The sequence below is a fragment of the Sapajus apella genome, unplaced genomic scaffold, assembly GCF_009761245.1.
Source record: "Sapajus apella isolate SASKATOON/1434 unplaced genomic scaffold, GSC_monkey_1.0 scaffold11, whole genome shotgun sequence".
In the NCBI taxonomy this organism is placed as follows: domain Eukaryota; kingdom Metazoa; phylum Chordata; class Mammalia; order Primates; family Cebidae; genus Sapajus; species Sapajus apella.
The window spans coordinates 5,038,197-5,065,841 of NW_022436951.1; the positions used below are offsets into that span (position 1 = coordinate 5,038,197).

The 27,645-nt window shown below is 46.1% G+C and overlaps 1 protein-coding gene across 2 annotated transcripts; it reads left to right on the plus strand.

The window, feature by feature from the left end:
- Window positions 1-27,238, plus strand: GDNF (glial cell derived neurotrophic factor). Of its 2 annotated transcripts, none has more exons than XM_032278920.1 (3): window positions 1-716; window positions 5,373-5,549; window positions 23,800-27,238. In XM_032278920.1, exons 2-3 carry the CDS (start codon window positions 5,399-5,401, stop codon window positions 24,282-24,284), a joined length of 636 nt encoding a protein of 211 aa, XP_032134811.1. In that variant the 5' UTR covers window positions 1-716; window positions 5,373-5,398; the 3' UTR covers window positions 24,285-27,238. The 2 variants fall into 2 exon arrangements, with proteins under 2 accessions (XP_032134811.1, XP_032134812.1); XM_032278921.1 differs by having other exon boundaries at window positions 556-716; window positions 5,373-5,471.
- The last annotated feature ends 407 nt before the right edge of the window (window positions 27,239-27,645 follow it).

The window sequence follows — 27,645 nt, forward strand, 5'->3', positions numbered from 1 at the left end:
GCCTCGCGTCGCCCGCTCGCACCCCGGTCCCAGCCTCGGGAACTCCGGCGCCTCCACGTTGCTCTCCTTTCCTCCCCCATCGCCGGGCCCCGCCGCCGCCTCCCGACCCCTCCCTCCGGGGGCCCGCGCCTCCCCTCCCCCACCACGGCCCCCGGCCCCCCAGCCCGGGCTCTCGAAGACCAGCCTGCGCTCCTGGCGCCCTCATGTCTTCACTGGACTCCCCGCGCCGGTTGACTTGGTGTCTCGTTCGGATCTCCAGGCAAAACCTCAGCTCCCGCGGCAGCATCAGACAAGCCCATCTCGTGCTCCCAGGCAGTGCGCCCCGTGGAGGCGCAAAGCGCTGCAGCTGCCGCTGAGCCGCCCGCAGCGCCCCGGGCCCGCGCTGCCCCAGCCAAGAGCGCGGCGCGCGCAGCCCTGTCACCCACGGACCCAAAGCAGCGGCAGCTACTCGGACCTCGGCTTCTGGGGGTGTGGGGAGCCGGCGGGAGAGTTGTCGGCAGCCCTCGCCCTCTTCGCTGCGGCGGCGACGGGACTCTCGGCCGTCGCCTCCATCGCTCCCTCGCTGCCCCGCGCGACCCCAGGATTGCGAACTCTTGGCCCGGACCTGCTGGGAGGGGCTCCGTGCTCCAGCCATCGGCCCGGATGGGTCTCCTGGCTGGGACTTGGGCCACCTGGAGTTAATGTCCAACCTGGGGTCTGCGGAGACCCGATCCGAGGTAAGCAGGGGAGCGGGATGGGCTGGAGGGAGCGGTTGGTGCCTGCGTCGCGGGCAGGAGCGGCTGGCTGAAGGGCGCCCTAGTCAGAGGGGTGCGTCTGGACCCCAGAGCAAGCGGTGAGAGTAGAAAGTGGAAAGACTAGAGGGAGACTAAGCTATGCGAGGAAAGAGAAAAGTGGAACCGGAGAGACTGGCCTTTGGGAGGGGCAGGTTGTCTTTTCCACGTGGGCAAAGATCTGTGAAGCCCCAGATGCCCCTGAACCCCAGAATGCCCAAGAGGAGCAGTTTCCTTCCCTGACTTGGCGAGGCGCTCTTCCGTTAAGTCCCAGAATGATGCATGGCTTGGATCATAATTCGAACCCACCGCCGCCGAAGTGTCCTCTCTGGACCGGCAGATATTATCATTGCCAAGAATGCAACTTACCATTGAGCTTGTTTTGATCTGTTCCAAGGAAAAGCGCAGGCCCGGGGAGGGACTGCTGCAAAGGTGCTGAGAACCTAAAAATGGAGGGCTCACCTCCTCCAGGCGAGGTCTGGCAAAGCTACATTCCTCACCCTGCTGCCAGCACTTTCCTAACGCCCCCCACCCAAACTAACCATCCCGGTCGAGGTTAGGAGAGGAGCTTTCTTGGCAGTCCTGGGCTCAAATCTCTGTCTCGAACAGATTCTTGAGACTCCACTAGGCCATTGAAGTTATTATTTTAATGATCCCTTTTTCTCCTGCACTCCGTGCCACCTTCCAATAACACCCCGCCACCACCGCCACTGCTTTACACCACCTCCGGGCTAATTCCGCGCTGTTGGTTTATTTCTGGCCGCAAGGAAGAAAAACGAACCCTCTTCGGGCTGGAAACGGACTTTCGCGGGTTCCCCCGAGCCTCTTGGCGCCCAGCTAGTTTCGGCTTTGGTAGAATCCGCCGGCAGGACCGGTGTGCGTGTCCCGGGGGCTACCCATCCCTGAGCTCCTGCCGCTTTTGCTCAGAGGCGGGGACAAAGGCAAATCCTCCGGCCCCTGCTGCGGAGATGTTAAGATGAAATACTTAAGCCTGTATTCCAAATACTGAGCAACCGCTCGACTCTTTCTCAGTATTTGGAATATACGCTTAAGTATTTCAAGCAAGAGGTGTTTCTTCCAGCCTCACTCACGCACCCGGTCCCGCAAAGCAGTCAACACGGGAGCCCAGCGGCCTCCACCAAACCCTGGTTTGCTGCGTCTTCGCTTTGGCAGGAAAGGTGGAGCGTTTTCAACAAGTGACAAGTGTCCGATGTCTCGGAAGTCGGCCATGCCCCTAGTCCACTCCCGCTAGCAATTCGGGTGCTCTCGGACCTGGAACACGGCCCTTAGACAGACCCCCCTCCCCAGTTTGCCTGCGAGAAGTGTCCCAAATTCTTTTTCCTTTCCTCATCTTGGGCCCCGCAGCTATGGGTGATAAAGGGGAGAATAAGTCCTCTGTCAGTCAAGAACACGAAGAATAGTTAAGAAAAGCAATAGATCTCCAGCAATTTCTGTCTCTACCTCCCCCCTCCAAAAAAAAACTCGAGGTTATAGCAAACCCGTCTCCTCGCCCCACCGCCTCCTTTTCTCTCTCTGAGACCTGGATCTTGAAGGCAAAGCCCAAACAAACCTCCCAGCCTGCCAGGCACAAGAAGGTGCGGGGGCACTGACGGCGGGAGCGCTCCCTCTGGCGAAGCTGTCACAGTGACGCGGGGAAGGGGTGGGGGATGATCTGAAAGCAGGTTGCCAAGAAACGCGCTCAGGTGAAGTAGGGAGGAAAACCAGCAAGAATGGAGGGGTGGGAGCCTGAAAAGCAAAGATGACCATTAGGACCTCCACAGGTTCCCGGGCTAATCGGACTTCGGGAGGCTTGTAGAGGGAGTGGTGGTTCTCCAGTTTTATAACTAAAAGATAACACAGCCTCCGGGCCGCGTGGGCGCGACACAGCTCAGACGGTTTCTGGTGCCCCCTGCTGCCGGGAACTCAGAAGCGCCTCACAAGGAGCAGCTACTTTGCTAGCACTCCTGTGACTTTCCTGGGCGCCTTGCCTCCCCAGGCCTGGGGACCCACCAGGTGCCGGCGCCCGCAGCCCGCTGCTTTTGCTCTGCGGGGACGTGGTTGTCTTGGACCCACAGGGGGACCAGCCTGCCAGGCCCGAGAAACGGTCCGGGGTCCCCTGGCGGAGTAGTGCTCAAGTCACTTTAGGAGCAGAGCCTGGTTCTCGCACGTGGCGGGGGTGAAGCAGTTCGCGCTGTGGGCAAAGGCCGTGTTTGAGGAGAAACGCGCCGGGCAGATACAAATGTGTTTGGGGAAAGCGACAGACAAACTGAGAAGTCGCGGGGTGGAGTCCACAAGGACTCCGAGAAAAACGTCCAAGCAGACGCTGTGTGTGCCGAGTCCCCAGAACCTCCCCCCTTTTCCCGCACTCAGCAAATGCCGGGAACTAAAGAGCAGCTCTGACTAGAGCGGGTCCCGGCGGCGCTCAGGGGGAAGAATGCGCCCTCCTTGTCCGTGGGGAAGAGGGGGAGCTCGATAGGGGCGCCGGCGGCGCTCCGCCGAGGGCGGGAACGGCTGCCGGGAGCCTCCTCTGGCGAGGCAGGGAGTTTTCCACTGTGTTGTCTTTTGCCAGCTTCGCCACACTTCTAATTGAGGATCTCCACGTCCAATTTAAAAAGCCGTCGGTCGGCCAAGCAGGAAAAAAGGGAAAACCCTCTTAAGACGGAAGGGAAATCTGGTGCCTCCGTGGCTTCCTGCTGGCGGGCACAGCAATTTGGAATGGCGTGTTAACCCCGCGCCTCCCTGCTCCTCCGGACCACCAGCCATTTCGCACGCACTCAAGAGCTGGCACCAGCCGGTGACTGGGGAGGGCGGCTCTCGTTCCCCGGGTCCTAGCTGCCAAAGCGCCTTTCTGTACTCATTTTGCACTGCCTTGTGCAGTTTTCCTGTGTCTGAACGTCGCGATCCAGAGCCTAGCTTTTCCCCGAGTTTGCAAACCAGTCCGCGAGACAAGAGGCGCTCGGTGCTGCAGGTCGCTAGGAGTTTCTAGTCCCTACACCCTCCGAGCCCAACAGCTGCAGGACGAACAAACAGACGCCCAGGGGATGAAAAACGCATTGGTCTCTGCAGCAGTGGGAAGTTGGCGGCCGAATTAAAGGCTTCCTCGGGTTGCCTGCACTGGTACAGGGGATGGGGTTCCGTGTAGAGACGAGGACTGGACCCTGGAAGGGAGGAGGGGTGCCTGTGAACTAATAGCCAGGAATGACATTGAGGTTTTTGCATTTATCTGGTTTTTGCATTTCCCTCCTGCATAGAAAAAAATCGAGTTTTCCTAACAATCCGTTTTATGGGGCGGGTCAGGGGGAGGGGATAATGGACTGCACGAATCTCGTAGATTCCGCAGAAGAGTCTCTCTAGTCACTAGTCCCCTGGAGACTGGAACCCTGGCATTAGGAAGGCACTGGATAACACTGCACCCCAAGATGCCTTCGCCCTCCCCCGTTTCCTTATTGGCTGGAACTCCTCCCAGAATTTACAGCGTCTTTTTCTCACCCACCCCCAGCTGCGTGGCCCCACTTTGTAGGGGTGTGAGAATTGAGAAGCCAAACAGCTGAAAAGAGCTGAACCCCACCTCCAACCCCCACCCCCACTCAGCGCGTACCACTGTCTAGGCCTTCCTCTGCCAGAGGACCCCCAAAGCGTCCCGGACTGGGTAGAGTCGTCCAGGAGTGACTCCTCTGGGAGGGGAAGTGATTAGGGCCAGAATCTCTCAAAGGTGCAAAAATCCAATCAAGAAAGGGTTTTCAGGCATATCACGGAGGATTAAAACTTTAAAGACAAATTCAGTCTTTGCCTAACAGCAATGGTAAAGCATTTATTGAGCTCTTACTACATGTTCCGCTTTCATGCGTGATTTAATGTTCATAACCTTAAGAGGTGGGACGAGTATTTTAAATCGAGTCAGTGCTTCGGGAAGTTAAGTAACTTAACCGAGCTATTCCCATACAGCCCCAAAGTCTCCAAATCCCTCCTAACTTCTTGCTCTGGCAACAGAATACCTATTTAGGTGGGAAGAGTGAAGAGTGGGGGCGGGGTAAGTGGTGCCCCCAGGCCTGGCCTTTACTAGCCGGAAGGCGGTTTGGGACCGGAGGCAGGGGGTGTGCTTGATTGTATTCCCAAAGAGAAAGTCTGTTCCTTGCTAGGGCCGAGGGCTGGTTCCGCGCCCATAGGAGCTCCCAGGACAAGAAGGGGAGGTCTCTGGTTGGGGTGGAGGACTCAGGGTGGGAACTACCCGATTGCCCCCCAGGAATGGGAGATGTTGCGCACCAGTAGAGGGGACTGGACAGGCTTCGTGGTGGTGGTGGGGATGAGGGGTTAACTGGAGGGGACAGCAGCCCTGCTTGAAACTCTGACCCCAAGAGTCAGAGTGGAGAAGGGCAGCTGCAACCTGAACCGGGAGTGCGAGCTGCTCCTGGGGCGCACTCAGCAGGGAGAAGCGAACTGGGGACTCGCAAGGAGGGCGGGAGTGCCCTGGGAGCCGCTGGCCGGCTGCGGTGCCGGAGGAGGGCGGTGACGAGGTTGGAGGGGGGCGCAGGGACCCGCGGAGAGCCCAGGCTTAACGAGCATTCTGTGGTTCTCTCCCCCACCTCCCGCCTGCCCGCGCAGGTGCCGCCGCCGGACGGGACTCTAAGATGAAGTTATGGGATGTCGTGGCTGTCTGCCTGGTGCTGCTCCACACCGCGTCCGCCTTCCCGCTGCCCGCCGGTAAGAGGCCTCTCGAGGCGCCCGCCGAAGACCGCTCCCTCGGCCGCCGCCGCGCGCCCTTCGCGCTGAGCAGTGACTGTAAGAACTATTCCCTCCCCGCGGGGGGCCGCTGGCGGACCCCCTCGCACCCCTACCCGTCTCCCGCACGCACCCCAAGCCAGCCCGATGGCTGTGTAGCCTCCCGACCCATGGGCAAGGGGTGCGAGTGCTGAAGCCCCCAGGGCCTTGCCTGAAAGCGACATGGGCTGGTTTGCCCTTCGCAGAGGGGATAGAGGTTTTATGCTGCCCCTTTAGCATTCCGATGAACAACTTTCCTCCCCACCAGCACCACCAGCTCAGAAACACACAGCTGTCCCCTTTTCTATTTCCTCATCTATACACACGCCCAGTTCTTCTTTCTTCCAAAGCCCTTTATCTATGTGACTGTGCCTGGCTATGCTTAATTCTGAAAACTATTGCACTTTCATCCTAAACTGGGCCTGCAAGCCGAGAGGCTGGGTTTCACTAAAGCAAGCCGGAGGCAGAGAAAACACAGAAGGGCCTACATTTCCAGAACAAGCGTCTGGGTAGTGTCAGATCTGTTCAGAAAAGTTCCGGTTCTAGAAAGACTTAACCATAAATAGTGCTGGCTGGGACTAGGGACAAAGACTGTAGTTCATTCCACATGTGACAATGCTAACTCTTAAGAAAAAAAAAAAAAAAGCCAGGTTATTCTTATTAGAAATTAAGTCTGTGATTTACCTCTCAAAAACTAACATGTTTTAGAAGCAAGTCAGGGAATATCGGCTGTGATGTGATATCATTTTCCCTCCATTCCTCAGAAGTTTATTACACGAAGTTAGAGATGCTATATTACAGGTGATAGAGGCTGTTGTGGAGGCATAATGTCAACAAAGGTAGCAACAGAAAATTTCACAACCCCAAAATAAAGAAAAAATGAGTTGTATGTGACTAGGATACCACCCTGGCCACTGTTCCCTGCCCACCCCCACCATCACCCCCACCCCCAGAATTATCCCTTTTGCGCTTGAAACTTACTGTGGTCACAACCACGGTAGTAATCCTGGAATAATCAGCTGTGTGCTGATCCCCCTAACCCATTGGCCTTGGGCTACAAAACAACCCAGTAAATGCAATGTGCTTATTTTATGCTTAATTATAGCAACAAAAGCATCTTCTTCCACAAATCCCAAGAAAGACAGAAAGTGGATTTTTTTATAAGGCAAATTAAGACTTCAAAAGTAAGTTAGGGAACATGGTTGATCCTTTGAAACTAAAGTGCCTGTTCCAAGAATGTCTGTCAATTAACTGTGTAAACCTATTTTAAAGGCTTTTATTTCCATCACAAATTTCATATATATAAATATTTCTCCAGCAGAAACTTAAAAATGCTCCTTAGTACCAGGTCTTCCGAAACTGGCTATTCATTCACTCAAACGGCCTAGACAAGAGGGACAAGAACACGGTGGCAGATAATAGTTCTCTAACCCGGACATTGCCAAGAGAAAAATGACTGTGCCTGATTACAAGCTGATTAATTCATGGAGGTTTAATTGCCATTATTAGTGTCCTGTTTAACTAGGCTCATTTAATACTGGCTCTGGCTCCTGGCTCAGTTTTCAACTAACTCTGTGTGACTTTCAGGCAAGTTACTTTCGAGCTCAATGAATACTCTGTAACTGTACCATGAAGAGAGGCCTTTCTGCTCCACAATGCCAGCGGCTATGAGATTTGCCCCTTGGCCTTTATGCTCCTGTCACAAAGTCCTGTGGTAAGAGTCTCCTAGGAAGAGACTGGAGTCACCTAGGGAACTTTAAAGAATACTGATGCTAGGTCTCACCCCAGGAAATTCTGATTTACTTGATTTGGGGTATGGCCTAGGCACCTGAGTTTTTAGGTGTTCCCCAGATGAGTCTAATGTACAGCCAGACTTGAATCACTATGGACTGATAATACCCAAGAAAATCTGTGGCTCATATAAGGTACAGTCACAAAGCAAACGAGTTAGCACAGATTGTGGGGGTGAGGGCATGCTGTGGGGAAGAGGGATTGCTTCCCTTTTCCAGAACTGATGCTATGTCATCAATGAACAAGATTCTCACTATTTACATTTGAATGACAGAACACACCCTATTGTGTTTTGTCTATGGAAAGACCCAATAGATCCTAGAGGAAACCAGAAAAAGAAATGTTACCAAAGAGAAACTGAGCTGCATTCTAAGCCAAATTGACTCTTTTCCAGGTATGTTTCATTCAGTAGCAAGCTGTCAGTGCAGGGAAGGCAAAATAATGACAGTATGCAGACTTTGAACACTCAACCAGTGTCAACACGCCCCTGTCACAGTGCTGACATTTATATCCTGCACTGTACACAGTGCAACTGGTTAAGGCTTATGTAAAAAAACATTGTCACCACATTTCACTAAAAAATAGAAAGTATCATAAATTCTGATTCCTCTAGTTCCCTTCAAATGCTTGTAACTTAATGATTGAGCAAAAGAGCTTTCATGCCACATTAACAGTCATTCTGTGCGTTTCACGGGAGGACCGGAATATACACAGTTTGCACACTCACTTTTGAGATTGTATGTGTCCTGCTGGTTCCAGTTTAAATGAAACATTCAGAATTCTATTCCTAATATGATCTGTGTGAGATAACCAAATAGAATTCATAATTGGCCAATGGGCTTGCCTAGAGGCTGGCTGTAAAGCAAATGGCTCATGGCTACCACCTGTAGCAACTTCTAGCCTATATAAACTCAAGGACTTGTGATTTGACTTTTGGGGCACCTAAGACGTTTCTCTTTGGCTATCTTTGTTCATTTATTTTGCTTTTTGCCACTATTGTGTCCAAAGGGCGATTAGCGTAGGCATGAGGAATCTGCAAGGTGAAACCTGCAAATGTCATAGCATTTTCAAGCTGAAAGAAAACCCCTCTAGTCCTGAAACCTAAAGAGGCAAAGCAGTTCTTCTAGAGTGTGCCACAGTTCCATAATCGCTGGAGGCAGGTCTGAAGCTGGGACCAGAGTTTCCCTCAAACAACTGAAATGCACTTTATATGGGAAGGGAAGGATACTTTATATGGGAGGAAGGTCTTGAACTAATGGCTTAGACAATGGTTCACAAGGTTGTCGAAATTTATTGAAAGTTAGTTCATCATAGTCATATTCCCTATCTCAACTCTAAATGTATTTCATAAGTAAAAGCATAAAATGCATGTAGTTTTAAAAAATTGCATCTAAATGCATACATCCATTCACCAGTTACATGTATGCCTGTCTGTGCCAGGCACTGTCCTAGGTGCTAGGGATACCTTGATACACCAAGTAAGCAAAAGTCTCTGCCCTCACAGAACATACCTTCTAGTAAGTGTACATGTATGGTGGTATGAAAAATCCAACATGAAAAGAAACCTCAGTCCAGTAAGGTGGGCTTAACTTTTTGTGCAACTGGAAACCAACTGAAATGACCTTGAGCATCATTAAGTTGTAATTACAAGTAATTTCCAATTTAGTATAATATATGGGATTATAGTCTACCAGTTTGTTAGCAGGTCACAAAATTTCCTATAGAAACAAGTTTTTAAATTAAGCTATCAGGTTTTCAGGGTAGCCACAAAAACCTATGTAAACTGTGATATAACTGAACTGTCATTCACAATATTTGAAGTGAGAGTCTCTGCCCTGGGGGCCACATCCCATAATCTGCAAAAGGAGGGAATAGAACAAGAAATCAGGTAGGTTCAGCAAGCAAGAGCTCAAGGTAATATATTCAGACCAGACTAGGATTTGGACCCCAGCCTTGCCACTAAACTGAGATGTTGAGCTGTTACTTAACCAATCCCTTAAGCTTCAGCTTTCTCCCCTGTAAAATAGTCATAACAGTAAACCTGTCTCATGGGTTGATGTGAGGGTTAAGTTAGATATTGCTTTGTAAACCCTCTGCTCCATAAATAGGGATCATAGTTGTCATTTGCCACCCTCCTACTTGCAACGGCCCCTCCCTGGGCACCCAGTGAATTCCCTTCTTCCGCTGTGACATCTGCCAGGATGCTGCTCTAAATGGTGGGATTTCAGCAGCACAACAGCCTACGGGGAGTGAGAGAAATGCAGCTCTTGTGGGCAGGCTATTTTGGGCCTCACTGTTGGTTGGTCAGCACGTAGGCAGGCCAGGCTTGCCTGGGATCGTGCCCCTGGGTCAGATGCCCCTCGCTCTTCCAAGGTTTCACAGCTCCATTTCTTCCCCACTTTCCAAACTCACGCATTTCCTATGGAATTTATCTCACCAGACTCCCATGGTTATGTTAGGGAAACCTCTTCCCTTGTGGTAAGGAGGGAGCTAAGCTAGGGTAGGCTCTTTCTATGTAAGTGATAAGAGGATTGTGAGTTGGAGGCTACCTATGTGGAGATGTAGCGTTTCTGTTGTAAATGATCCCAGCTGGACATTTAATTTAAGATGTTTCATAACCCCAGCATAGAAAACTTTTAGTAAACTCTGAGACCACCACCTCTATAGAACTAAGGAAGCTTCTAGTACAACAAGTGGGTAAATGTTAAGCTTTCAAATCTAATGCCATGAAATATAGAATTTAGAATAAACGAACACCATCTATCTATTGTGTCTTATTGCTTAGGGACTGTATGAATTAACAATACTATAACCGAGTAACTACCTAAGCTAGAAAGGAGCTCTACCACTTAGGAAGGGTCTCTTGGAATCAAGAAATTGCACATCAGACTCTTATAGAAGGCACTGATCTTTTACTTGAGATCTGAAACCAACATTCTCACTCTAGCCCCAGTCTGGAAACCTATTTCAAACTATTACTGTGTCTAGAAATCTATTTAAGGCTTAAATTGATTTGGCCAGTCTTAGGACCTTAGGCTGACCCAGGGCGTAAGCAATATACTCAACAGGTTCTACCTCAACTGATGTAAAAATTAAAGCTCCCTGATATTTTCCCCTCCTAACATCTCTTTGATCTTTGTTTATTTATCACTCATGGCCCATAGCACCTTCATTTGATTAAAATACTTGTTCTTTCTTTAATTACTTGAGCTCAAATAGGAAACAAATATTAAATATCTTTCATGTACTAGGTGCTGTGTGGCCTCAAAAAAGCTAAATTTCTAAATAAAGTTGCTTGTGATATAGTTGTAAACTATTGTTAGGTGAATGGGCAGACAGCTGGATGCGTGGATAGAATGTCAGTCAGATAGATATGTTTATTGTGTAGGGTTTAGGTGAGCTGTACGCATGCATGGTGAACATTCCTAGCAGTGAGGTCACTGGGATTTGGGGATCATAGCAGGGACAACTTCAAGGAGGAGGGAGGATTTGACCTGGTACTTGAAAGATGGTTGTTGGGAAAAGAAGGTAAAAGGAAAGGGGGACATTCCATACTAGGGAGCAGCATGGGAAAATTTGTGACCATGATGTGGGGAAAGGACAGACCAGTCTCCAAGTTCTAGAAAGAGGTGCTAAGAAGCGGTGGGAAATTGACGATGCCTTGGTAGGTGATGCTATAAAATTCAGGAAAAGGTGTTAGCTCTGCTTCTAATAGCAGTGGGGCACCCATAGAGCAGGCAGGTAACAGCAAGGGGATTTTGCTTCAAAGCTGTCTTGAAGCAGAAGTTACCTAAATAACCAGACTGCTTTTGAGTGGAGCCTCGGGCATAAGCATGTCTTTTATTTTGAGGTATTGTGCTCTTATTTTTAACAATCTTCTAGGCATAGGCACAATGGAATCAAACTATTAGCCCCAAGTAAGTGAATAGTTGCAAATAAACACTTAATTTTAAAGCTAATGACATAGCACCTTTTAACTATCCACATGATTAACACAGTTCTTGTCCTGAAATCAAGTAAGTTTGAGCTCTGCAATACAAGAGGAGATACTATTATCCCCATTTTACAGGTGAAGAAAGGGGACCTAGGGAGTTGTTCCAGGTCACAAACTTGGTAAGTGGTGAAGCCAGAATTGAAACCTCAGCCTTTTGGTCTGAAAGTCAATATTTCTTGACTTTACTCATACAAGCATGCATATTAATGGATTAAGAAAATGCAGACATTTGGCTTGCTTAAAAATGCACTCACTAACTCTGAAACAAAGATTTCCAGGAAAATTAAACAAGCAAGCGAAGAGAAAGGAGAAGCAGAGACTATTAAATTTCCTTTAGCCCCTTTTTAAATTTCCATTTGGGCTGTGGTAGGCTTAAGCAAGTATTATTAATGACTACTTCAAAGTCCAGATCAGGACATTTGAAGAAGAGAAACATGAATTTCTGTAAGTATTCCTATAATATTGATGCTTTTTGCAATGAGAGAAGCCTCCCTAATTCTGCAACAAAGCAAGGTCTTCTCAAGTGTTTGGTAGGCAGACAGCATTCGGGAAGCCTTGTGGGAGACTAGTTCTCAGATCACTCCCATTCTGCCCAGCGAGGGGGGGATGGCATCCACATGAAAACCTGGCATGACTGCACTAGTGCCAGAGCTATGGCCTCAGTGGGAATAGGAGTATGCATAAGCAAACTTGGGTCACCCCTGGGAAACAACAGGCTAGCTCAGTAAAGGCAAAGCCCACTTTTGCATGACGTTAATAACGTCATTGAAGTAGAAAAGTATGGTTTTAAAACAATACGGCCTTCCAATTTTTTTGCCTGCAAACCTGCAAATAAGAATGTTAAAAAAGGATTACCACTTTGAAGCTTTCTAAAATTTTTTATCACGAGTTTAAATGGTTATACCAGATGTCATTGCTAACCCTTTTGGGAACTGTATATATGCTTTAAATATTCTTTTAGCAAAACTTTTGCACCTGCACATGTAGCTTATTCAATTCGTGGAAAATGATCAAACTAATCAGCACACATCAGTTGGCTTTTTGGTCAGAAAAGGTCTGACTTTATTTTCAGTTCAAATATTCATGTTAATATATACCCCATGACCACTCTCACGCTTCTGAATCCCAGTTGTAAGGTAAAGAGATGGACAGGTGAACGGTCAGACAAGCAGAGAAAGCAATTAGGCTTCCCAAAGGGCCTGGCCAGGAGGAAATAGGGAGCAACTTGCTTCAGGATTTCTTGGTTTATTCATAAAGTTTTCTCCTGTTGCAAGTGTTTGTAGTACAGTGAACATCCATACACACTTCACGAAGATTGACTTCTTTTTCAACATTTTGCCTCGTTTTTTCTGAACCATTTGAGCATTTGTTATGAACATCAGAACGTTAAATACTTCAGTATGTATCTTCTAAGAACAAGGACAATGTCTTATATAGGCACAGTTCAGTTATCAGTCTCAGGAAATTTAACATGGATGTAATACTATTATCCAATAGATAGTTCATGTTCATATGTCCCCATTTGTAGCCATTATGTCCTTTACATTTTGGTTTTTTTTTTTTAAACCCAGGACCATAAATTGCATTTGACTGTCTGGTATCTTTATACATCTTTAATCTAAAATGATTCCCAAGCCTTTTTTTTTCCCATGACATGGACATTTGTGAAAAGTCTGGGCTCTTTCACCAGCTGTTTCCCACACTGCCCTTCAGTTTGGATCTGATTACTTCCACATGATTAAATGTAGGTAAACATCCTTGGAATGTCATGTTCTTGACGCTGTGTCCTCACATCAGGAGGTGCCCAATATCAGTTTGTCTCAAGGAGCCATTCATGCGTGAATGCCTTTGTATGGCACCTGAAGGTGTTTATCCCTGGGACAGGCCCCACAGTAGAATGGCAAGATGGATGAGAAGCTCACCGTCTCTCAGTAAGGTCGAAGGGGGATTGGTAAAGTGGATGTGGGCAAGGAGAACCGCAGCAGGAGCATCTCCAGGCAGCCCAGACATTTTAGGACATGGCACATGTGGAAATTAGGAAATGGACATGGATTCTCTCTCAACCACCCATAGACACTGCAGAAAGTTTTCATGTGCCCCCAGAGGGCCAGGCACCTCAGTTTGAAGACACTGCTCTAAGCCATGGTGCATACAAAGATATCACTCATGGGCTTGGGGTGTGCTGACATTTGCATGTTTAGTTGTCAGGCATTTTGATGAACACAGAAGAGCTCACACAGCCTCTCAAGATGGGCCTGTGGCTTCTGCCCACAACCCACCATGCTAAGGGCTCCAGGCCCTGCACAGAGGTCTCTCCTCTGTAGAACATGCTAGACTAAGTAGGGACCAGCGTCTGGATCCCCTTTCACGCAATCTTGCTTTGTCTAGAGACTGTAGAGTTGACTGTGTTGCTGCCTTCTGTGTAAACATTGCTGAAGGAGGGTCCCAGATGTGACAACCATATTGGCTTACATTAGGCACCATTTATGAAATGCATTCTGTGGACCAGGAACTGAGCTTGAATTATTTCTTATGTTATCATATTAATTTGACCTGAAGGAAAACTTGTGACTAGCCCCGTTTGAAAGGGGAAATTGAGACTTACAGGGTTAGCAACTTAGCCAGGGTCTGGACACAGGGCAGCCTGAGTCCAGCACTTACACTTGTCGCCACTGCACAAGATCACTTCCTGCCAGCCCAGGATACTCAGATGTCACTCTTCTGACTCCATCAAAAAGTCATTAAGGAAAAAAAATCAGGGAATGCGTTTAGCAGATAAAGTTGTTTTATAATGATAACCATATCTCATTACCTATAGAGTCTTTGAGATTCCCATAAATTCACTCACCAGGGGTAGAAATTCCCTCCTAGTATCTGACCACAGGAATCTATCAAACCTTAGTCCTTCCTTCTTGTTCAAATCACTGAGACCCTTACATGCCTTTTACCCACTGCTCAGTGGGTCCTCTGGGAAGGGCTGACGGACGGACACTGAGTGCAGAATCCAGCGGGGTCCTGCAGCCTCTCAGGCTGAGGGCAGGGCTTCGCTGAAAGAAGAAAGGAGAGACACCCCCACAACCACCTGCCTCTGATAACACCACAGGGATGATTTGCCCTCGTGGCTTTTTGTGCACTTAATTTTACCAGGTAACTTTCTTACCCTTCCCTGTTAAGTTTTTTAGAAGGGCAGTAGCAGAACTCCTGGTGTGTGCTCGTTAGCTTGGGGTGTTTATTACTGACTGTGGAGTGCTTTTAGCTCACACCAGGTGTTCGTGGATTAGCTAACAAATGAACACCCTGTTGGGTGTTTTTCTGACTTAAAAGCGAACAGTGGACACTTTCCACCCAGGGGGACCATGCTGTATCACTGTAAAATCATTAGCATAACTATGATAAAAGCATGGACCCCATACATAGAAATCAGAGCAAGATGATCAGAACCTGAGTAACAAAAGGAATTTACTGTCTGTCTCTCCCTGAGTGGGGTTTTCTGGCTATTTGTATTCATGGAGTAATTTTCAGTCCATTTATTACAAATTTTCTTAGTTGAGTTGTAGGATAACAGCTTAGGATACAGTACAACTAGTATGTGCAGCGTCATTCAGAGTGGATGGAGATGGTAAATAAGATGGCATTTTGATGGGCAAAGTGGCTTTTCAGAGTATACCCATAGCTCCTTTTTCTGTAAAGTGTTTTGCATTCTGGTTGGTCTTTTTCTTCTGCCTTGAGAGAATCCAGAAATGCTTTTTAAAACAACAAAACACTGGTGGTTTTACAAAGCAAATACTTTTCAAATAAACTGATGTCATGCCTTACTGTCAACAAACCACTGGTCCTGAAGAGAATGCACTGGTAGCTCTGGAAATGGTCGCAGTGACTTAGTAAATTGCCTCAGCTGGTGATTAATTTTAGGAAAATAGATGCTGTGGACACTTCTGAAAGTTAACCCAAGAGCAGCCTATGATCAGGACAGTCTACCAAACACTAGATTAATTCTGCATCCAAAATAGGAAAGCAAGGAAGGTCATTACATAACATAAGACGCATCAGCATTCAGTGCTTAGTGATCTATGGGCTTTTTAAAAAAAAGTAGTTCAAATAAGTGACAAAGTCATCACTTTGAAATAGAAGCAGATGACAAAACTTTACAGAAGTTTTTCAGAGAACTGGAACATTCTCATGAACTCACATTTAGAGTCCATTCTCATGGACTCCACATTTTTGAGGTCCCTGGAGGTCCAATAAGAACAAGTGTTGATAGCCCACAGATGGGCTTCCAGGAGAAACTGCTTGACTCTCCTGATCCATTTTGTACCACTTGCAGGGGGCGATTCTAGCCTTGGAGTCATAAGGCAGGTATGACGTAAGCATACTGGAAGCAGCAAAAACAGGAATGAATACAATTGAGATGTGATGAGAATGGAAAATTGAGTGTTTGACTTGTGGGTGATGGAGACTGAACGAACCATAGCATGTGGCTGTAGTGTATCCTCTCCAGGGTCATGGGGCCCTTCTCTATTTTTACAGATGGAAACTGATGTTTAAGAATGCCTCACAGTAGAATCTGGATGTCTTCAGATGCAGATACAGGGTCCTTTCTACATATCTTTTACCTCTGTTAAATAGGGCACAGGAAAATGACTTGGTGATTTAGAGAGGGTTGATGACAATCATTTCAAATGTAGCCAAGACATTGAGCCAAGAGATAAACTGAAGAGGTTGAGTACTGCAAAGTTTTTAAATACCTCCTGTGGGGTTTCATGGGACGCCTGATGGTAGTGGCTGAGCTGAATGCTGCTGGGGCGTCAACCAGAGGTGGTCTTCTCCCCGACAGAGGTGACCGAAAAACTTACGTCTGGCCACACTTTCCAGCCAAAGCTTAGACTATCCTCATCTTAGCATTTTGGAGCTGGAAGAGGCCCCAGAGAGCATTGAGCTGACCTCAGAAGGGTTAAGTGATTACTTCCAAGGTCACAGGGCTGATCAGGGACTGACACAGGACTGGAATCCAGGCCTCTGTTCTCTCCAGCTCTGCAGCAAGAGCCTGGTCATTTGGTGCCAGCGTGAGTTGGAGGAGCTTCCGGAGATGGGGCCTCTCTGTCTGGATCTGCTGCCGTGCTGGCTGCAGCTTTTCCTGTTTTAACTGGGAAATTGCCAGAGCTGCCTTAGTGTGACATGAAAGAACCAGGACATGGGAGAGATGCCCCTGAATGGCATGGCTTTTCCTTTTTCGGAGACAATTTACTATATTCTGTGGCCCATGGCAGCCTAACTTTAGGATCTACTTAGTGTACCTGAGTTCATACTAGATTTTTCAACAGAAAGTATATTTCTCACTTCCTGGGCTGAACTGGTAAATGTGTATAGAAGAAACCAGCATGTCTTGCACTTGTTTCACAATAAATTCCCATATGCCACAAGACTTGAAATGCTCCATGGTAGTAGAGTTTTTACTTAAAAACAAAAAGACAACAAGTTTGAGCTTTGAAACGGAACCACCAAGTCCACATTTACTAGTCCCATGGCCTTCACCAAATATTTGTCTTCTCTGAGCCTCAGCTTCCTGAGCTGTAAGGTGGAGATAGTATTCAATTTAGCCTTGAAGGGATATTGTCAGTTTAAAGTCAATGTGTGAAAGTAGGCAGTATTCCACTTTTATGTTGGTAATGTTTTTAAGTGCTTCAGGGAAGCTCTTATATAAGGTATAGCCTGATGAAATTTTGTCATATGAGAAGTTTTACAGGTTAGACTCAGCCGTGTAGTAATGATATTCTTGTAATGGTATCCCAGCATTAGTGAAAGAAAATCATGTTTGTATCTTATAGAAAGATAAAAATAACTTATTCTAAAACAATGACATTCATTGGGACTCTTCTTGAGAAGTTATATCAATTTTAAGTTGATCTTTTCTTCTCATGTAAGTATGTATGGGTGTGTCTCTGTGTGTAGACACGTATGTATGCGTGCATGTGTGTATGTGTTTATAGACAGAGAGAGAGTGATCTATATTTTTTAATATAGAGCAATTTGGCCTATAGAGCAATTTGCACTTTACCCACAGTATAGGTAAGCAAAGAATACCAGATTAAATGTCTCCCACCATTAGGGGGTTTTTCATTTTCCTCCTGTCTGAAGACAGCCTTTCATGGGAAGCTTTACATGTCAGGATGGATGGCACCGCACCTTGGCAGCCCCAGATGCAGCAGCCTGTGGCCTCATCCTCCACATCCTGCCCCATCCCAGAACTGGGCCCCACCATCTGGGCACTGGTTCCTGATGTACCTCTCACCTGTGTGGTCTTGGCTCAGGCAACAGATCACCCCATAAGCCCCATTAGCCCCCACCCTTCCAGTCACAGAAGCTGGACAGTTTCCAGTGAAATAGCAAGAATATTCTCCCTAGAGCAAGAAACCCCTGAGCCTTCTCTCTGGGGCCTCTTCATCAGGCAAGCCCAGCTCTTGCAGATCTTAAGCCTGGCCTGAAGGACCTCCCCTCCTGGACAGGAGCACTGTGGGTACTGGAGTCAGGCCCCCTGTCTCCTGGGTCCCTCTGAGCCTCAGAGACCTTCCCTCCACCCTCTAGATAAGGAGTTGTGTCCTTACCACTTTGTTCCTCATAGACAACCTTGTGCCACCTCCCTCTCAGGCCCACAGGTTGAAAACTTCAGATGAAAGTCAGCTTAGACTTCCTGCCTGGCCAGGCTGGGCAGGGGGCAACAGCTACAAGTATAAAAATGATCCTCTGATTAAAAGATAATTAACCTGTACTATTTTTAGACAAATCTGACATTTTAAGAAAAGACTTTGTCCTATAATGCCAGCTTAACCAATATAACATTTTGAATTATGTAATTTTGAGTTCAGCTATTACAGGAAGGACCTGGACCCCTCACCATTGTTCCTATAAAAACTCAGTTGGCTTTACAAAATAGTCACCATCTCAGTTCTTTGTTCCTGAGGTGACATTACTGGATTTTTTCCCCATAATCGAGGGCACCAAAGTCTTTGCAGTGAACAGTCTGTTCCCAGAGTGGTGCCCCAGTACAAGGTTTCGTTTGTTTAAGTAACACTGTTTATACAAAGAACACATCAAAGTTAAAATATTTTAAATAGAATAATGCCAAAATATTTAGTTGCACTCTGAAGGATAGCTTAAATGCATTTGAGCATTTTGGATATCCAAAAACTTTATCTTTTAGATGGACATGTTTTCCAAGATAGATCCTCCAAGCAGGTCTGGGAAATGAGCAAGGATTTGACCTATTTTTTTTTTAATGATGCTTTTCTTTTGTGGTTTGCAAATATTTCACTATTAAAGTTAATAAATGAGGGTCATTTTGTATCTGACATTCTGCCAAGCCTTTTATAGGATAAAGACAGAGATGCGCCAGTAAGTCTTAATTCAGGGAACAAATCCAAACTCAAACCCCTCTTCTTTTCCCTCAGCTCAGTGAATTCCTGGAAGATGGAGGCAGCTGTGGGCATCTCAGCTCATCACCAGGAGTTTCCTGCCTGGGCTGGGTGACAGGACTCTGCAGAATAATTAAGGACAGGCTCAGTGAAGTTGCCTAGCACCCTCTGCAGAGGAATATGGCTCCTAATGCCCCCAAGTGCCTCACAACCATAAATTGAGGCTGGCTCTAAGAATGAACTCATTTAATTAAAAGAGGCAGGCCTATTTGCCCTGTGGTTTGAAAAATACAATGCCCTCTCCTGGCTTTCAGAATTCATATCCATGTAAACTTTTCAGCATAAATATTTGTCGTTTGTTCTATTTTTCATGAATTTGAATGGGAACAAAAACCTTGAGCTTAATAAGAGTTGCTTATGGCCTGAACTTGAGGCTTAAATATTTCCACATTAGCAACAAAGTGTGAGGGAGATTTTCTATCAAAGGAAGTAGTTTTCATTAGCCACATGCCAGAAAGCCTTTTTTTAAGAACAAAATATAGACTTTATTTTTTAGAGCAGTTTTAGGTTGACAGTAAAATTGAGAGGAAGGCAGAGTTCCCATATACTCCCTACCCCTATACATGTATCACCTCCTCCACTGTCAACATCTCCCACCAGAATGGTACATTTATTACGACTGATGAACCTACATTGACATATCGTTTTCACTGAAAGTCCATAGTTAACATTGGGGCTCACTCTTGGTACTATACGTGCCATGGGTTTGGACAAATTTGCTATGATGTGTATTCACTATCTACCTGAAATTCAAATATAACCAGGCTGTCTGTATTTTACCTGGCAAAGAAAGCCTGTGACAGAGCCATGCAGTCAAAATGTCTTAAAAAGGGAGGAAAAATGTTTTTCAAGATCTTTCAAGTATTGAGGGCTAAAAGCGAACTATAAGTGCTGATTCAAATCCTTATTATTACTCTAGTAATATGAATTATGTAACATATAGATTAATAAGTCTCTAAGCCTGTATAATTTGAACTTCTGTGACTCTATGTTTTCCCATTAGCTTATATTAAAATTTCAGTAAGTTTTTTACCCTCATTTCTGATTGATCTTCAGTTGATTGTTAATCGATCTTAACTTTCTATATGCCCAGGTTCCTAAAGTAATGGCCTACTTAAAATTATTGAATAGAGCCCATGATGTGAGTCCTTTTGTAAAACAAGTCTTTTTTTTTTTAATTTGAAGACCCTTCTGTATAGATAGATATATTAGGATTAATCACTCCTATATTAATCATTAGCCACATGCCTAAGATTGATCACTCCTAATATATCTATCTTATAAGTTCTGATTTCTATGTAAGCATTTTTTTTGAAAGTGGGCACATCGGCATTTATTTCCTCTTTAATAGCTTATTATTGAAAGAAATCACCAATAGCAAAAGCAGCTCATTATTTTAAAAACAAGTCATCAGTTTCTGTCAAAGTAATTTAAAGTTGTTGTTTTGTTTTGTTTTGTTTTGTTTTGAAAGAAAACTTCCTAAAGGAAGTCCAGTGATAAAGCAGTCCAAAGGAAAGGACAAATTAAAAGCACTCTTGGCCAAGCGTGGTGACTCATGCCTGTAATCCAAGCACTTTGGGAGACCGAGGTGGGTGGATCACCTGAGGTCAGGAGTTTGAGACCAGCCTGGCCAACAAGGTGAAACCCCATCTCTACTAAAAATACAAAAATCAGCTGGGTGTTGTGACAGGCACCTGTAATCCCACCTACTCAGGAGGCTGAGGCAGGAGAATTGCTTGAACCCGGGAGGCGAAGGTTGCAGTGAGCTGAAATCACACTGCTGCACTCCAGCCTGGGTGACAGAGTGAGACTCCGTCTTAAAAAAAAAAAAGTACTCTCTCGGGCTCCCTTAAGAAAGTATTACTCAGGGAACAGAGCTCTTTGGGAGACCCAGGGGAGGTAGGCACTGAGAGTTACTGCTACGGCGAAGCTGCAGCAAGCTGAGGAGGAAAGGCAGTTTGGAGACAGTTCTTCAGCTCTCTGGTGGGCAGTGACTGTGCCACTCAGAGCACAGTAGCTTTCCTGAGTGATGTGGGCTGTTTATTTTGGAGCATTTTATTTCATAATGAAGCAGCTCTCAGCAGAAGTCCCAGTGTCCCCTTGAAAAATTAAGAACTTTCTTTCCCCCTAGTAAAATAACCTGACTCATTCAGCCAGCAGTTACCTCGACGGCCTACTGAAGCACTTGGAGATCCATCAGTGAACAAGCGGGACAGACAGAGTTCCTGCCTCTTGGAGTTGACATTCTTTTGGAAAGACAGACTGTAAATAACAAGCCTAAGAAATCAGTTAGATGGTATATTAGAATGTAGCAAGAATTATGATGGAGCGGGAGGCACAGGGCAGAGGTATCTGCATTGGGGGTTGGGAAAGGATCTTGTTTTAAACAGGGAGGCCAGGGTGGGACTTGTGGACAGTGACATTTGAGCAAAGACTTGAAGGAGATGTGGGAGTGGCCACAGGGTTCTCCAGGGGAACAGGGTTCAGGAGGAGAGGGGACAGCCAGCATAAAGGCCCTGAGTTCCTGACTGTTAGAGCTGTAGTTCTCCAGGGATGGTGCTGCCCCTAGGGGACATTTGCAATATCCAGAGATACCTTGATCTGACATGACTAGGATGAGGTTGCTACGAGCATTGTATTAGTCCATTTTCTTATTGCTATGAAGAAATATCTGATACTGGGTAATTCATAAAGGAAAGAGGCTTAATGGACTTACAGTTCCACATGGCTGGGGAGGCCTCACAATCATGCAGAAGGCAAAGGAGGAGCAAAGTCACATCTTACATGGTTGCAGACAAGAGGGCATGGGCAGGAAGGGGAACTGTCCTTTATAAAACCATCAGATCTTGTGAGACTTATTCACTATCACAGAACAGCACAGGAAAAACCTGATCCCATGATTCAATTACCCTCTCATGACATGTAGGGATAATAATGGGAGCTACAATTCAAGATGAGATTTGGGTGGGGACACGGCAAAACCGTATCAGGCCTCTCCTGGGTGGAGATGCTGCCAAACATCCTACAGTGCAGAGGACAGCCTCCCACGATGAAGAATGACCCAACCCAAAAGGTCAGTGGTGCTGACACTGAGCCCCGTGTTTGAGGAACAGTAAGAAAGCCAGGGTAGCTAGAGGAGAGTGAATAAGAGGAGAAACAGGAGAGGAGGTTTGAGGTAATAAAGGCTGGAGGAGAGGGGCAGCCAGGTCAGGCAGGGCCTTTAAGGCCAGTGTGGATTTGGGCTTTTCCTTCAAGAGTAATGGGGAGCCACTGTAAGGTTTTGAGCTTTGAGCAAGGGGATTATGATCTGCATTTAAAGTATCCCTCTGTGTGCTGGGTGGAAAATAGATCAAAGGTGGGTAAGGGTAGAATGAAGGAGACCAGTTCAGGGGCCACTGCTGTTATCTAGGCAAGAGGTGACAGGGCTTCAGCCAGTGTGGAAACAGCTTTGTGACTTCTGTACAGCTGATCCAGCCAATGCTAAATTTCAGATAGCAACTAGGCTTTCTAGGGATTCCAATCACCAGTCTTTTCATTATTATACATCATATGTTTTCTATATTATACACACACACACACACACGTGGTTAAGTTGCCTTTGCTAGATTTTGTTCTATAGGAAGGGATACCTGATATATTTTAACAATTAAATAGGTTAGGTTTATGACAAAACAATTTGACATTGGTTAGACATAATGTAACCTTTTTATGCTTTAACTCAATCTTGGCAAAAAACATTTACTCTTGCTGACAACTCTTCTGTGGTATATTTCTCTAAGCAGCTTACAATCCTAAACATAAATGACCTGAAAAATGAGGTAAGGGGGACATAAAAGGCCTAATACCTAAGAAACAGGTGTTTGAATTGTTTTCCCCCACCCATTTAGAAATTTATTACATTGTTCCATTAGTTACTTTTCTCTTCTTACTTGATCTACCAAAACAAACGCTGAAATCGGGCAGAAAGCACCAAAAGACTGCTGATTCATACTTTTACCAAAGGTCTCAGACATCTCACTGTCCCCTCGTCCTTTCTCCATGTGATCTCTCTAATGAGCCTCTTGTCCTGCTTGCAGCCAGACAGTGGGAGCCCAGTGACAGCCTGCAGCAGAGGCTGGACTTCACCCCTGGGGGCAGGACTGCTCTGTCCATGAACAGCATCTCATTTCATTTATTGCTCTGATGCACAAATGCCACTGTACTCTATCACTGGGCTTTGGGGCTTTTTTTTTAAGTCATGCTGTTCAAAGGAAGCAGTAAATTAGTCTCTTTGTTAGTAAAGTATAAACTGTTTTCCTGTTCCTTAATGATTTTTAAGGAAGTTTTAAGCTATAGTTGCATTCCTGAGCTCTTCATTTCTTCTGTCAGAATAGTTCTTGTCCACTCAGCCACGCAGGATCAAAGCAAGTTTCAGGGACAAGCACTCAGTATTCCAGATGAAAGTAGTCATATTAGAAGACCTTACTTTTTTCACCCTTTCAGACGGTGTCTCTCAAAGTTTGGTGTGAGGATCTTTGACATTAGAATTCCTTGGGGCTTGTTAGAAATGCAGATTCCCTGGCCTCTCCCCAAACCAAATGACTCATCATCTCCAAAGGTAGGGCCAAGAATCTGCATTGCAGTCAATATCCAGGGTATTTTCCTGCACACTCACATTTGAGAACCACTACTCTAGGTTTGTGTGACTAGGCAAGAAAAATGGCCCTAGAGGATTGGCCAGCTCACGGCGACCTCTGTATGGATTTGTTAAAAACAGTGGATGTTATTCAAATGAAAACTACACTTCTAAGGATTTGTTTTCTTTGAGGAAGTATGTCACCACCACATTAGTCTCCTCTTCCAGCTAAATCATTTTTGCCTCTGTTCTTGGGGATTACAGTGGTCCCATAGGTTAACCGGCTGATAGTTTTGCTGTGGGTCCAATCTTTGCTGACTTTAGGGGGGCACTTTGATCTTGAAGACGGCTTGAAATGATCATTTTGTCTCATGTACCATTTTTTCTCTTCTTGTTGAACAGCAAATATGCCAGAGGATTATCCTGATCAGTTCGATGATGTCATGGATTTTATTCAAGCCACCATTAAAAGACTGAAAAGGTCACCAGATAAACAAATGGCAGAGCTTTCTAGAAGAGAGCGAAATCGGGAAGCTGCAGCTGCCAACCCAGAATATTCCAAAGGAAAAGGTCAGAAAGGCCACAGGGGCAAAAACCGGGGTTGTGTCTTAACTGCAATACATTTAAATGTCACTGACTTGGGTTTGGGCTATGAAACCAAGGAGGCACTGATTTTTAGGTACTGCAGCGGCTCCTGCGATGCAGCTGAGACAACGTACGACAAAATATTAAAAAACTTATCCAGAAATAAAAAGCTGGTGAGTAACAAAGTAGGGAAGGCATGTTGCAGACCCATCGCCTTTGATGATAACCTGTCATTTTTAGATGATAACCTGGTTTACCATATTCTAAGAAAGCATTCCGCTAAAAGGTGTGGATGTATCTGACTCCGGTTCCAGAGACTGCTGTGTATTGCATTCCTGCTACAGTGCAAAGAAAGGGACCAAGGTTCCCAGGAAATGTTTGCCCAGAATGGAAGATGAGGACCAAGGAGGCAGAGGAGGAGGAAGAAGAGGAAGAGAAGGAGGAGGAGGAAGGCAGCCATCATGGGAGCCTGGTAGAGGGAAATCCAGCTACAGACAACTGAACAGGAGAGAGAGAAAACAGCCCTCTGGATTCTCCAGGATGGCAGCCGATGTCACTAGAAGCTCAGGGCTGATGTTCCTGGTTGGCTGTTACCACCGTTCCAGCTGATACAGTCCACCATCAACCGATCACCGATGTGGTCGCGGATGCACTTGAAGAACCAAACCAGTGTATCTCCTGTGGTTTGTTTTCATGTGTTCGAAGACACCAGGGGAACAGGAATCCTGGTGTCATTCCTTGTCATTACGTTTTACTGCTGAAATTAAGAGAGGTTTATTTTTCTGTCACTCAGTGGAGACATACCCTGGAAAGGAGAGGAAAAAAAAAAAGCAAAGATACATGAGATAATTTGAAAGTCAAGGCCTGAGGTTTACTACAACCAGCATTTTTGCCAACGGTTGGTGATTGATTTCCATCACGGCGTGTGGGGTGGGAAGAAGTTGGCTAGGAATCAAAAAGGCTGTGCTCATGATTAAACACAAACCTGAAGGTATTTCCTTTATGTCCTTGGAAACAGGAAATGAGTTGTGGTTTTCAGCAGCATTCTTGTAGCAGAGAAGCGGGGAAGGCCCCCAGCTGCCCCCTGGCAGGGAGAGCCCCCCTGGCCTGTTGGTTTACAGAGAGACAGATGGTACATACCCAGCCCCGTTGATGTGTGGTCACCAGTGACCGGAGAAGCTACTCGATGCAATGCATCTGTTTCAGATACAGAAACATAGAGAAGATATTTATTGAGATTTAAGTTATTGTTATTTATTATCGTTCACTAATGAGTTTCTCTTTTTTCCCTTATTTATTAAAATTTCTTTTCAAAGGTGCCAAAGTATATGTGCTCGCAAAATGCAAAGAAAGGTGACAAAAGGAAATTTGAATTGGAAACAAGGGTCCATGCTTTTCAAAGTATTAAAAAGTTTTTTGCTAGTTAAAAATCACTTACTTTACCTTTTCAGGAAAATTTCTTATTCACTTCCCCCCAGATTTCAGCATTTTCCCCAATTTTTATTTGTGGAGCATCTTGGGCAGGCCCCCTTTCCTGGAGCAGCGTGCAGAGACCAATGGCACTTGGCTTTATTTCTTCCTTGCTCCATCACGGAACAGAAATGTCGTGGGCTCCACTTCCTGTTGTATTTAAGCTCTTGGTCCCCTCCACGTATATCTATCTATACTATGCATAACCATATGTAGAAAAGTTTCAATTCCCTTTAGTAGGTAGTCCTGGATTTAATGCTGACCTAAAAGTAATGTCAACAGTGCTGTCAGGTAGCTACCATTTTACCAACTCCCTCCATCCCTGCCCACCCACCACCCTCCTGAGAATATGCCGCTGCCCAGTGCAGCCCAGGAGACACAGGTGCCTTCCACAGATAGGGTCTGCCAGGTCCTATACAACTCCTGGGCTGTCATCGAGGGTCAACAGTTGCTGCTCCTATATACCTGAGCACCTGACAGCTCACTGGAGAGCAGATGGCTGAGAAGGTGCTGAGGAAGCTATGTCTGGGCCAGCCATAGCCACACACATGGAGCCTCATGCTTAAGAATGTGCTGCCTTTAAATGAAGGAGGTTGGGGCCAGTATGGTGGCTCACACCCATAATCCCAACACTGTGGAAAGCCAAGGTTGGAGGATCTCTTGAACCCAGGAGTTTGAGACCAGCTTGGGCAACATAGGGAGACCCTGCCTCTACAAAAAATTTAAAAAGCCAGGCATGCTGGTGCACACCTGTGGTCCCAGCTACTCAGGATTCTGAGGAAGGAAGATCACTTGAGTCTAGGAGGTCAAGGCTGCAGTGAGCTGTGATCATGCCACTGCACTCCAGCCTGAGTGACAGCCTGGTACCCTGTCTCAAAAAAAAAAAAAAAGAAAGAAAGAAAAAGAGGTTAGAACAGGAGGAAGCATGGGGTGGGAACAGCCACCTCCTCTGTGTCCTAGATTGTGAATTTGCAGCTGACACACTAGGCCCTGTATTAGAGCTTGTTATACATTTCATAAAGGATTTTCATCCAGGAGATGATCTATCACTACCTTAGTGGCTGCTAGCCACAAAACTATGACAGATTTAGCAATTAAATGAGCTACTGTCCTCCATCAAGTAATCAGGTTAATTTTACAAAAAAACAGGAAGGAGCAGTTACCAGACATCCCATCCACTCCCCCCAAAATGCCCACATTCATCATGATTCTGCCCTTTTCTGTCCTTTCTGCTCCCCATGCCCTCCTGGGACATGGAGGAATGGCCTTCCCTCTCACCCTCCCTTGGGATCTTGCTGAAAGTCAGACTGCTCGAAACAGTGACAAACCCCAGCCATCCAGGCACTCATGGAGTGCAATTTGGATGTGGCCCCGGGGACATCTGTCCCTTTCAGAGATCCCTGGCAGGTGCAGTGGTTGCTGTTCCCAGGCTTCAACCTCAGTGATCCCCACCCCCGCTCCCCATGGAAAGTCCCTGCCCAAAAAAGCTGTAGGATCCAATGGGTGTTGACAGCTCGTACCCGGCATCACCTACACACCACAAGCAGGTTTTAGTGGAAGCAAATTGCTCCACCAAATCCACAAAAGGGTAAAGTTTGTGATTTTTCTTTATCATTGTGATCACCATCTGATACAGTAAGGAGTGCACTTGTTTGGAAGTTCTGACTTCTCTGATCTGTCTTGGTCGTTTGTGTTATACAACCAAAGTTCTCTACAGACTTTATTTTTGTACAATATCATTTTGTAACTTTTTACAAATAAAAACCCATTTCTATCGCTTTCTGTACTTCTGTACTTCCTCGAATGCACTGGGCCAGGCAGCCATCCACAAGCATTTATTAGGAATCATCCCCTTCTTACGACACAGCCCACTGGTTGGTCAGTGGCCTTGCCCATCAACTCTCAGCAACCAATCACCACTCAGGAGGGAAAAAACTTGGAAAATTGTTCTTTATTTATTCATTCAACAAACTTTCATGGTGTGCCTGCACTGTGCCAGCACACTTTCTGGCACCAGAGCTCTAATGGTGACCAAAGCAAAAACCTCTGCCTTCCTGGAGTTATTTTATTTGCAGGGAGACAGACAACAGTCAAAAAAAGTAAAATATGTAGTGATCCATGTGTTGAGAAATGCTAAAAGAAAACAAACAGGATCCTATGATATAGACAATAATAGGGGAGCTTGCTTTAATT

What these genes read in the sequence shown, in the direction of transcription:
- GDNF (XM_032278920.1), top strand. Translation starts at nt 5,399, where the DNA reads ATGAAGTTATGGGATGTCGTGGCTGTCTGCCTGGTGCTGCTCCACACC. An exon ending in CTTCGCGCTGAGCAGTGACT is followed by an intron (nt 5,550 to 23,799) that starts GTAAGAACTATT and finishes CTTGTTGAACAG; the next exon opens with CAAATATGCCAGAGGATTAT.